General features: G+C 31.6%; 1 protein-coding gene across 1 annotated transcript in view; it reads right to left on the bottom strand.

Moving 5' to 3' along the window:
• The window catches only part of LOC127711875 (delta-like protein C), a 31,391-nt gene extending 24,988 nt beyond the window's left edge, over positions 1–6,403 (bottom strand). The window contains exons 1-4 of the mRNA XM_052218039.1: positions 6,399–6,403; positions 6,059–6,153; positions 3,828–3,935; positions 2,951–3,058 (exon numbers count right to left, since the gene is read on the bottom strand). Coding sequence (XP_052073999.1) covers positions 2,951–3,058; positions 3,828–3,935; positions 6,059–6,153; positions 6,399–6,403 — 316 coding nt within the window. The remainder of the gene's footprint in view (positions 1–2,950; positions 3,059–3,827; positions 3,936–6,058; positions 6,154–6,398) is intronic.
• Between the last annotated feature and the right edge of the window lie 6,843 nt (positions 6,404–13,246).

Here is a 13,246-nt window from a genome sequence, read left to right on the forward strand (position 1 = left end):
AGTAGGCAACCTCTAACAAAAAACAGCAGTGTTAATGTTGATGTTTACTTCAGCTAAATGTTACAAGTAAAGTTTCTTAATAGAAACAAAAATATAAATGCATTTGAACCACTTTTATTTCAAATTTAATTGGCCATGATTTTGCATTAAAATTTCAATGTAGATTTGCCACATAATACATATAATATTTTCATTTTAGGCATTTAAAAAAAAGAGCACGATCTACTATTTTAGTAGATCATCTATTAAGCATTGGTTGATCATTGGCATATTAAAGATAGTACATGTATATTAAGAATACATATGGTTAAAATGAAGTTATTTTATTCTAAAATATCTATACAATTGTTAGAAATGAAAAAATTGTGGTTGAATTTATCCAGTTGTTTTAATTGGTTTTATGTCATCTGATCTTAAATTATGTTCGTGGATATTTATTGTGCACTGAGCCCTCTGTTATTGATCTGACAGCGACGTTTTACGATTTTCTCACTTTATTTTCATATTTTTCGGTTCAAGTTTCTAATGGTGCGAAGATCTCACAACAATAATAAGTGATAAAAGTTGACATAAAAAAAACCGTACAAAATGTTATGTATAAGTGTTAAAAACATGGGTTAAAACAATCTGACTAAAATTATGAACAATCACGACTCGCCTGCTCGTATATCGCATGAGAATAACGAAATCAGAGAACTACATTTTAATAAGATTAGGGTTAACTTAATGAGATAGCTTGAAAGCAGGTATGTTCTGGTAAATTTAAAGCGATTACTGTTTTAGCGCTATTTGAATATGTCTATTATGAAACAAATCCCTTCACGTATAACCTCCATATGTGCACTTTAAACTTCCATAATTCTGCCAAGCAATGTCGAAGGAATATTGCTCATTACAAATTTTAGACTAACATATGGATATGTGAATGGAAAGAACAAAAGAAAAAAGGACGTAAGGACAAGATGATTCCTACATTTCCGCTATATCATATAAAGATGGATAGAGATGGAGAGAGAACTACGAGGTCTATCACAACTGTTTTCCAATCGTTTGATGTGTTTCAGCTTTTGGTTTTGATATGTGATAAGAGACTTTCTGTTTTGAAATTTCACTTGGAGTTAGGTAATTTATGTTGTTTTACTAACTTATTTTTTGCATCAATATCTGAGTTTTAAGTTCTGTTGTCTTTTTTCGCTCAGCTTTGATATTTATGGTTTTCTTTTCTTTGATTGAAAGAAGGGATAAAATAAAATGGAGGCAGTCTCAAACCATGGTCGAAGAAAAACAGATGACAGCATGACCATGGCGAAAACGTAAGACAGACAAACAAATCTTGTTAAAACACTATACCGAATTGTGTGAACAATACATAAATCAGTATGGTGATTACAGTTGTTCATGAAGGTTATTCAATCGTAATTAATCTGAATTATTAATTTTCAGTCATATTTAATAAAACAACTAAGAAAGTATATTATAATGGGTTAACATTAAAAGAAATTCGCCGAATTTGACATTGAAAAGCGCATGGTACAGACAGTTTTTTTTTCGAACATTGAACGAGCATAATCTTCGTAACATGTCTTTCCACATCGGGAAACAAATTTATTACCAAATATACTTCTTTTGTTCCTTAAAGTTCTTCTATAACCTTTTTTTTAAATATGATTGATCATTATCTGCCGATATTAGCAATATTATCTAGCAAAAAAAAGCTAAATGATCCCCATTTGCAGATGGTGTTTTTGGGGCGACTACAAAAGCTTCATTAGAAGGTTGCATCGTGACCTACATCATATTAATTGCAGTTTAAAATGATGAAAAAATTCCCTCGGTCCATAAACAATAAATCTTTCTATTTTTGACATACAAATATACAAATTTCAGAAAATATTTAGATTTAATTGCAATTTTATCATTTTAGGAAGTTTTTTTCAAGAAATGCAATTTTTTGTTTATATAGCGCAATCAACATTTAAGTTTGCACTTGATTTGAAATCATGGTAATTTGTTTTATAAGGTTTAGATCAATTTTAGGGAATAAAATGCTATACAAATACCTGAAAATGGCATTTTGTGTAATTATAGCAAACATTTGGAATGCTCAGTTTAGATCTTTGACCTTGATTTAACGAAAATTGCACCGTACGAATTATTGACGACCGGGCAAAATTGAAAGTACAGGTAATAAGCTTTCGAATGATATATAATATAGCCGTATGTTAGGTGGGTGCATTAAAGTCGTTAACTAAGCGTCTTTTTGAAAATTGTCACTCGCCTATTACTACAACATTTACCACTTTGTAAAGTTTTACGGTAGTAGAATATACACGTCTAATGGTTTATCTGCGGATATGCTGATCTATCACGGATTGATTGATTAATCCTTAGTTAACGTCTAGTGTAAAATATTAGAGGCATATTCTTGACGGAATTTATCACTTTACTTGACTCATCAACGTATTTCTACTTGTATCTTCAGGAGGTACATCAATTCCTGATTCACTATTGATACTCGCTGTGAAATTAGTATTGTTTCTACATGTCTTGTATCTCCTTTATTTTATCAATCGATGCTTTACCAAAAACATTTACCACTTTGTAAAGTTTTACGGTAGTAGAATATACACGTTTAATGGTTTATCTGCGGATTTGCTGATGTATCGCTCAATCCCGAATTTTCTTTGAAGCTTTGTGAGCTTTATGTCTTATCATTCTCGACGTTGATGCATTTGCATTGCAACTTCAAATATTTTGACTTCATTTATGAGAACTGAAATCATTCCTGAAAACGATCTGTCTACTAAGAAATAGTAAATATTCGATCTACAATATTAAAATGTAACTTGAAAGAGAAGGAAAATATCTTATTATCCGTATAGTTCAAGCAATACATATACATTTAAGACTATTTGAAGATTATTTACAGAACTGAAAAATAGTCTTGTACCTTCACAACGTGTGCCTGAATATCCTGTCTGACATGCACATGCATAAGTTCCATCCACACTGAAACATGTTCCCGAGTTTTGACAAGGACTACTTATGCATGGCGTTACTGAAATAGACAAAATACAGCAATTCTGAAAGATGAATACAAATGGACCAATGACTGAAAGTGACAAGGTACAACAGTAGGGAAGACTTATTTAATAGTCGGTGTACAACTTCAGTATATAAATTCATTATAAATACGAGGAACACACTGTTTACCCCAGACGCGCGTTTCTTCTACAAAAGACTCATCAGTGACGATTAAATCAAAAAAGTTAAAAAGGACAACGAAAGTACGCAGTTGGAAAACATTAAAGACCCAAAATTCCGACTGGTTTGCCAGATCAAGGCAAGATAATCTGTTCATGGGGTATGTGTGCGCACTTTTTATGAAGTTTCAAAAATCTTAGTTGAACACTGGAGGAAAAGTTAATTACCAAATCCCCACTTATGCCTATTCATCCCAGCAATCAACAGTTATCACCTAACTATAAGCCGGTTTTGCACTCGGTAGAAACTAATCCTAAATCCAACCGATTTTTATTGCTTGTTAGCTTATTTTTACTTCAAGTTTTTACTTTTTATATCTGCTGACAAAGATAATTAAAAATACGAGGTTTATATGTGGGATAAATAAGCTAATGTTTTACAGGGTGTTTGTTCTTGAGAAAGTACATCGTTATTATCATATCACAAATTATAATGTGAACTTTGATCGTTGCCGAAAGTACCAAATTGCATATTTCTATAACGACGTCCGTTAAAATGATAAATTTAATGTATATATGAAATTGTATTTTACATTTGATTTTTATATTTCATGGTGTTCTTACCTTCACATGAGTCTCCAAAATATCCCGCAGGGCAACTGCAGGTGAAGTTACTGCTTGCCACAGAGCAGTTACCGTTGTGAAGACATGGGTTGTTTGAACATGGTGTTACTGAATATAAAATCAATCGTTTTCAACAATAAAGAAACTGTCGACACATAAATATCTATCACTGTTTAACATGTAAACTATACAAAAGATTCAAAGTCAATGGACCATGACTGATGGACACAGTCAAATAATCGCAATGAAAATGAAATGCACCAATGATAAAACAACTGCCTACTAAATAACATTACTTGATCCTTTAAAACTAACCCAACAAAAACTTACACAATTGTTAAACAACTGACGGACGCCTTTTCATGTGCCGATACCGGAAATAGTGCGCTTTATTTTTGCTTCCGTAAACTTGATCGAGGATTGAAAATAACCATATCGTTGATTTATATTTAACAAAAAATATTAAACATGGACCACATGTTTTTGTTACTGAAGTCGATACCTCTGCCGATGGACTGTAAATCTACGATAATTTTGTTAAGGAAAGAAGAATAATGTTTAGACCGCTAGTTGGTCTAATTGATATTCATCGAAAAACCATTTTTTGAATTATTGCGGAATTTATTTTGTTAAGAATTTGTTGTGTGTGTGTACCAGCAATAAAGGGTTCATGGGTTCATGCTCATAAAATAAAATATAGAAGGAAATGCTATCTCCATTTTTCAACAAATTCAATTTTTGAAAGGGAAATTGAAAACAATGAGCAATTCCGTCTGCTGGTATTTTTTATTTTATTTGAGCTGGTATCTTAGATTGCTTATGAAACGGCATTATCGATTGCAAATAAAGGATTGCTTTAAATCAAATAAATGACCGTGGACTGTGGAGTGTTTTTGTAACAACATGATCTACGACAAGAAACAAATCATTAATTGATTCATACTAAATCATTTTTTGTAAATAATACCCATTAGATTGACCAACTAGCATTCACCTTCTTTCTATACGTCGGCGTGGTGTCTTACGTTGTGACGAATCACTTTTATTAACAATATTAAAACAACAAAATATTGTTAATGTGTTCTATATAACAGAAAAAAAACAACAACAAACATACTACATACATACAAACAAATGAAGGAATCTAGACTCCAATCTGGTGTAATTTAAGTTGGCATCAGTGACCATTTCATGATGCTCCCGGTATTGTTCCTTTGGAGTTGGTGCGATTCCCTCAGTTCATGTCTTTTACCTTGATTTTTCTCTTCCTTATCGATTTAAAAGATTTTAACATCGGTAACCCACTGTCGCTTTACTTTATATAACATATTGAAAGAGAAAAACAAGTAAAGAACACACTGGTAAACGAAGCACAGTTCGAGTTAGATCATTGGATCACTAAATATATAGCTATTCACAAAGAGAGTTCAAAGAAAAACTCGAACAAGTTGACTGGTCGGAACTCAAGTTATGGGGAAACGTCATCCAAGCATGGGACATTTTTTGGAAAACAGATTAATTCAACTCTAAATTCTCTAGCCCCGTAAATTATAAAATTAAAGCAAAATTCCGGACCATGAATTACATCAGATATTAAGATTCTATTCGAAAACGAGACACTTTCTAAATATTTTACAAAAAAACAGAATGTAAACATTTATTTTTGAAATTAAAAAAGGCAATATAAGGATCTATATATATATATATATCTAACAAAATTGAAGCAAATAAAAAAGCTAAAAAAAAAATTAAAAAACACGGTATAAATTTCGTGCATTCAAAGCGCTTTTCTGGTATTTATCAGGAACGTTCAATGCAGAATATTTGAAAGCCAAATTTGTATAAGAACCGAAACAATTAAAGACCAAAAAATATAGCCAAATCCACCTAAGGTCAAATTTCCCTGAGGGAGTTGAAACCTTAGTTTCTTTATAATTTAAGGACAATATTAGAAAGGTTTGTTATAAATCATGTCAGTACCGAAGCACTACTCAGCTGATGATACCCTCGTGGCATGATAGTCCCCCATCAGAGGTATCGACCAAGTGCTGTAAAAAATGAAATCAACACGTTATAAATTTCATGCGTCCAAAGCGCTTTCTTGATTAACCTTTAAAATATATGAGATATAAAAATAAGAAGATGAGGTATGATTGTTTTATCATTTATATAGATGAAACGCGATTTTAATGATATTTTGTCTTCCTCAAATATATTTTGGTTTAACTAACCTTCACAAAATTTTCCAGAATATCCATCTGAACAGTTGCAATTGAAGCTGTTTCCTGATATAGAACTACTGCCATCATGAAAACAAGGCTGGTTACTGCAAATAACATTAAAATCAAATTTCAGCCTAGTATCTTGTTTAAATGTCTTTTTTCAAGTAAGAAAATTCTCAGGTCATATGAATATGTGTCCTACAATCCTACCTTTGATTTTTTGTATTCCTAATACCATATCATATAAACTGTTTTATAGTTCCTTTGTTTGATACGTAAGAAAATATAGAACATTCGTTTGATACGTACGAAAAAAGGTTATAAACCCTCTGATGTAAGTACATCTCACTCCATCTCAAGATTCCCAGTATTCTTTATTTACCCACAGTAAAGTTGTTTTTTTTCCGTATGAATGAGTTGGCTTGCTATACAGAGTAAAATGGGTGTCTGCTTTAAAAATGTACGCTTTTGATGATTTCTTCGTCTTAAATTATTGTCAAGTCAATTTTTCGCTTAATACTTATTAACTGGCGAATGTACTGATATCAAACTAAGGCTTATAACTTTGCGAGGATGGTCAGTCACTTAGAACTGTACTGGATTTACCGTTTGTCGTTGTAAATAACGTTCTACATGGTCTCGCTCCATTCGATTCATTTAGTTTTTGCTCGTCCTCTAAATCGATTTATGAAATTTGAACATTAGTAAACTACTGTTACCGTTATCGATCTGTGATAATGATGACATGCATTTAATTTACCAATTATATGAAACGAAAATAAAATAGATGCAACAAAAAAGTCCACACAAATAAGCAATACCTTCACATAATGATCCAGAGATACCACTTCTACATGTACATAGACAGGTTGTTTCTGGTACAGATTTAGTTCCTCCATTTTGACAAAAAAAACCGTCACACGGATCAGCTGTAAAATTAAATTCGATATATACAATTTAAAGATCATAAACCTACTATGAAATATAGGACATATCGGAGCATTGTTCTGATTTTATGTGTAATTGAACTGAATTAAATTTTAAATAAACTTAGACACACACGCAAAATCTAATGGCTGCGGTCGTTTAAGTATCTTTGTGATATGGGCCTTTTTTTTTTTTAGAGTGGTTGAAAAAGTATTTGTAAACCAAAATCGGACCAGTGAAAGAATTTGAAATTGAAAATTGTTAAAAAAGATCAGCCACTGAAACAATAGGGACCAAAAATTATTTCAGGTAAAACATGTGTTACTATGAGAACCAGTACAGTAAAAAGCGAACCCGGTGCGTGTGTCTTATGCAAAACCATATACATAAATGGTATCAATCTACATCGAAATAACGATGAGCTAAGAAACTAAATCATCAAGAGGATTAAAATACAAACTTGGGTAGATATTCGGATGATCACTTTAACATGTTTAATTAGTAAATGAAGTGAGACTGTAACCTTCAATTTGTACCTTCACACAATCTTCCGGAATATCCCTTTGGACAAACACATACATAGCTGCCATTAATATTTAAACATGATCCAGAATTTATACACGGCCTACCGCTGCATGGTGTCACTGGAGTGAAATAGAAAAATACACTATTAATGTAATGCGTAGTTGTCTTCATAATTGTTTTCATATTCAAATATATATTTATTTTACGTTTTAGCCAGATAAAATATAATGTACTATAATTTGTACCTTGTTTTAGGTTATTTACTGGAATATTCGTAATTAACTGCCTTGATATTGCTTCCGTTTCATATTGAAAATATAACCTGGTAAGAAAAATATTATACGTTCCTTGAAATGTATTTTTGTATTGTTCACATTTTTTTCCAAAAGGAAATGTGGAAATCCGACGTAACCCTTTATTAACGTATCGGAATTAAAGAATGATACATCTGTATGGGTGATCAGGTATTGTTTATTTAGGTACTGTTCTCACTTTATATGAAAAGTAAAGAACAACAGTATGAGTTTATTGAACATTTTCTAAGAAAGTTTAAAGCATTGGTATTGATACTACCGTGTTTTTCCATTACGCCTTTTCTTAATCAAATATATTCTGTTAAACTGGTATACCTTCACATGAGTTGCCAGAATATCCCTTTGAACAATTGCAACTGTAGCTGTTTCCTGATAAAGAACATTTACTCTCATGAAAACAAGGATGGCTACTGCATGGGGTAACTGCAAACAACATAATGAAATAAAGTTAAAGCCTCTCATTTTGCTGAAATATTTCTATAAGATTCCTAGAGTTAAATCTTTTATATTGCACCATATTAATTGGTATAACAATCTTCTGATTAATACATAAGAAAAGTCAACCTTCTTGTGTGAATTATATACATTTTTTGTCTACATAAACAGGTATCTTCTTTCCGTATGATTTTGTTGTCTTGATTAAAGGAGTCAAAAAGGTATCTGAATATGAACAAATATCCATTTGAGTGGTTTGACACCTTAAATTATGACCAGTAAAGCTCAATTATTATTTTCATTAACTGGTAAACGTTCTTATATTAAATACGTCTAATAAATTTGACAGAATTGATCTTGATGAATTGTACTATTTACTTCGTCAATCGTTCAAAGCTATGTTTTGATCTGTTATACTGATTGAAGGCATTTTAAAACCATTGTATACATCAGAAATGGTAGCGACTATGAGCAACAGATGCGTCCACATAAAAAAACAAAAAACCTTCACATGATGATCCAGAGAAGCCACTTCTACATGTACACTGACAGATTGTTCCTAATACAGTTTTTGTTCCTCCATTGTCACAAGGAAAACCGTCAAACGGATTAACTGTAAAATTATTTCAGATATCAAAGAGTGCACAATTCCATGCGTAGTAATATTCCTATCGTTATATGAACTGTTTTAATGAAATTCTAAAAAAAACTAAGATAAATGTTTCCACACAAAAATATGTAGTCGCGGAGATGGGTTTCTTTGTCCTTGCCACACGGGATGCAAATTTGGTTAAATATAAGATCAGGACAAAGTAAAACGTTGAAATTGTAAATTGATGCTTATGTGTTTTGCACTGATTGAAAAAAGCATAAATTTGCAGGCTATGAGTCGACAGTAAATTTCTGATACGACATGTGTTCAGTTGTATTGTAACCATGTGTATTAGCACATTAAAATCTTAACGTTTCTGTCTTATACAAAACTAAATAATTTATTATTTTGTTTCATCTTCAACAAAATAACTCCTTGCATAATACTCCGGTTTTTGAGTTAACTCTGGTTATAACTTTATTGACATAGAGATTGCAATAATCTTTAAAAAACTGTTTCATTAATATGATTTAAATCAAACCAAACCTCGATAAATATTGTCTTTTATTATTAATTTAGTACACAAAGTCATAGAATGATCAGTAATTTGTACCTTCACATAATTTGCCAGAATATCCAATTGAACAAACACAAACATAGCTGCCATTAACATTTAAGCACGATCCAGAATTTACACAAGGACTACTGGTGCATGGTGTCACTAGATTAGAATTGAAAAATCAATTATTTAGATTTTTGAGTAGTTATTTTCATATTTTTATATAGATTTATCAGAACTATGTTTCGAGCAAATTCAACAATCATTCATAATAATAAGTACATTGTATAGGAAATTATGTGAAAGTTACTAATGTATCGTTGTGATAATGATACGTTCTTAAAAATGAAAATGTAACCCACATGGATACAGTAAAATTATTCTACATTCTTTGAATTGAATTTTTATAGTTCTATTTTTATTCTCCACTACATTAGATATAAGCCTGAATATAGGACTACCGGCATTAAGTAAATGCAAATGTGATGGGTGACTGGACATTTGTTTTACAGAAGAACTGTCGTCTTATCCTTATCAGAATACAAATTTCATTCCCAGATTATTACGTCGCTTCTGAAGAAAGTCTAACGCAGTAAATAAAGGCAACAGTAGTATACCGCTGTTCAATAGTCATAAATCGATTAAGCAAAAACAAATCCAGGTCACAAACCAAAACCGGGGGAAACACATCAACTATAAGAGGAAAACAATGGAACAACAGAAACACTCAACTGCTACAAAAACAAATGCCAACATACATAGAAACGGACTATTTGATAACAACTGTCATATTCCTGACTTGGTACAGGACATTTGAACAAAAAATGGTGGGTTGAACCTGTTTTTTTGGCTAGACAAACCTCCCACTTATATGGCAATGTAAAAAATACCGCTAAAATGACAACATTACGTAACAGGAATACAGTACAAATAAACGAACACTCAGGACAAAAATATTACAAAAATAAATAATATAATAATACATTACAACATGTAAACCACAGAATAACAACGGACACCTCCTATTAATTTACGACAGTACACCAGTACACCACAATAGAATTATTAACTGTGCGTCACACGAATGTATCTATGTCACAACAAGTGACATCACAGGTAAATTTCTAAAAATTGAATATAAAATTGGGATTAAGTTTGTAATGGTGTTATTTTATGTATTTCTTTACCATTACAAGAATATTAAGACAGAATTGTGTTAGTAATGGTGTAATTATTTGTATTTTCTAACCATGTAGGCTTTTCTTCTAAATCAAAACTGTGTAAAAACAAATACATCCTCTGCTTTAAACTAAAAATCAAAAAAATGAACTAGCTCATAAATTATCTTAACTTTTACATACATATAGAAAATAAAAATAGATTTCAAACCACAAACAATTAGACATAACACAATATCAAACCAGACTTTCAAAAGAAACATCATAACTAAACACATGAATGTTTGATGTATAAATACCAAGACACGTCTAATAGCAATGCGAATTCACACTCGGCAAAACAGTCATATTCGGGAATAGGTCACGTTCGGTACTTAGCAGACCAGACGACGTAGATAGTAAACCACAATCTAAGACGTGGTAAAAATGTCGTTAGTTAGTGTAGATACAGACACATCGTATAGATCAACCAATTCGTGATGTAGTCCATTAAATTTACGGAGTGTCATTTTTAATCTTTCCTCCTCATAACTCTGTTGGAGCAGTTTCTGCGTAAGGAGCACAATCTTGTATATGAAGTCCGTATAGTGTGAACACGCACGTATCAAATGAGACATGTAAACACCATACGATTGGGCAGAGTGTATGTTACTGCTGCGAAATGGGAAATTGTTAATTGGAAAGTTGAAATCGTCCCATTTGTCATAGATGTAAGTGTGAAGTCATCCATCTGTGTCAATATTGACAAAAAAAAAAAGCAAGGTATGAAGCAGTCTTTCTAGTATCAGAAGTATCCTTGATTTCAAGTTCACTTGGATATATAAGATGTAAGTACTGACTGAAATATGGGTTATTCAGTGATAGGACATCATCAATACATCTAATAGTAAAATTAAAGAATTTCGCAAGGTGCTTTATCCTTTTGTCTTTTAGAAGATTCTGAATGAATTCTGCTTCATACGAGTACAAAACAAAACCGGCCAGTAGGGGTGCACATTTAGTACCCACTGGAATACCGACTGTCTGTTGAAATAGCAATCCTCCGATCTCAACAAATATATTGTCGGTCAAAAAGTCTAGCATTTTGATAAGATCATCTTCAGTATATTTTCTGATAGAATCAGTGGGGTTCTTCACAAAATAAGAATTATTTTAACCCAAAACAAGAAATCTATATCTACGATTTCCATTTTTATACAAAAAGCTCTGTCAAATGAGATTGTGAAGTCGATCTTTCAATTGAGCATGATGAATAGTAGTGTAAAGCGTAAAAAAATCTAAATTTTTAATGTTGCTGCAAAATTGCAGAGATTGTGATCTAAGATTAAGCAGTAGATCTTTAGCATTTTTAAGAATCCACATCTGATTGACACCACTGGTTGAATATATCTCATCAAAATATTTTTGAAAACTATCTATTACTATAGAAAGAATAGTAGTCAGCACTTTAGAAAGATGTTTAGTTAAACATTTTGATGATCCTTCTATGTATCGTTCTTTATCAGGAGTTTTGTAATGTTTTGGTATCCAGTATATTGACGGTAGATTTTTCTTCGTTTTCTTTGATGCTAATAACAAGAGAAAAAAGGACAGATTTGTGATTTTGTAAAATTTCATTCTTTGTCAATGATGTTAAAGAATATGTAGTAACATAGATGAAATCGTGCTTCCAGTCATGAGTTTCATTTTCATATATATTTTATTAAACTTACCTTCACATGAGTTGCCCAAAAAATCCCTTCAAACAATTGCAGCTATATCTGTTTCCTGATATTGAACAATTATCATCATGAAAACAAGGTTGGCTGGTACAAAGTGTTACTGCAAACAAGTTTAAAAATAAATGTCAGCCTCCACTGTTGCTTAAATAATTCTTTTAGTGGGAACTTCTAAAATATTGTTTACATGATTTCTAGAATCAATTATTTTTTTAATATATCATTTATATTTCATCGTATACATTGGTGTATATCGTTCAGCTACTTGATACCAAAGAAAAGAGACAATAACCGTCTAGTGTAAATTAAGGCGAAAGTAGCTATGCTCTTCAACATCGTATTCTATTTGGCCTTTTAATGTTTCTTTGATTCGTGGGTTACTGATAAGACTTTTGTAGACAAAACGAGGGCCTGGCGTAAACAATTATAATCCGCAATGTTCGAATCGCGTAAATCAATTGATATAAACCTACCTTCAAAATAAGTATTCAGTTATGTATTTTTCCTATCTACTACATGATGTCAAATTTGCTCAATAATCATCTCCATGGACTGTTTAATGTACTAATATGAAAAACAAGTCTTATTACTATAAAATGATTTTCTGGATGCTGAGTTTAAAAAAGAAATCGCTGATCGTTGTAGATAGCGGTGTGATATGTTATACTGGTCAGAGACATTTTTTAACAATAATATACCACGAAAATAAAATGGTAGCATCAAAAACGTCCACACATGGAAAAACATACTTTCACATAATGATCCAGAGAAGCCACTTCTACATGTACACTGACAGGCTGTTCCTGACACTGTTTTTGTTCCTCCATTTCCACAGGGAAAACCGTCACACGGATCAACTGTAAAATTTATTTAGATATAAAACAGGGTGCTCAGTCTCATGTAAAATTATATTCTGATCACTATTTTTTTTATTGTAACTTTAAATTTT

The sequence above is a fragment of the Mytilus californianus genome, unplaced genomic scaffold, assembly GCF_021869535.1.
Source record: "Mytilus californianus isolate M0D057914Y unplaced genomic scaffold, xbMytCali1.0.p SCAF_8, whole genome shotgun sequence".
Lineage (NCBI taxonomy): Eukaryota > Metazoa > Mollusca > Bivalvia > Mytilida > Mytilidae > Mytilus > Mytilus californianus.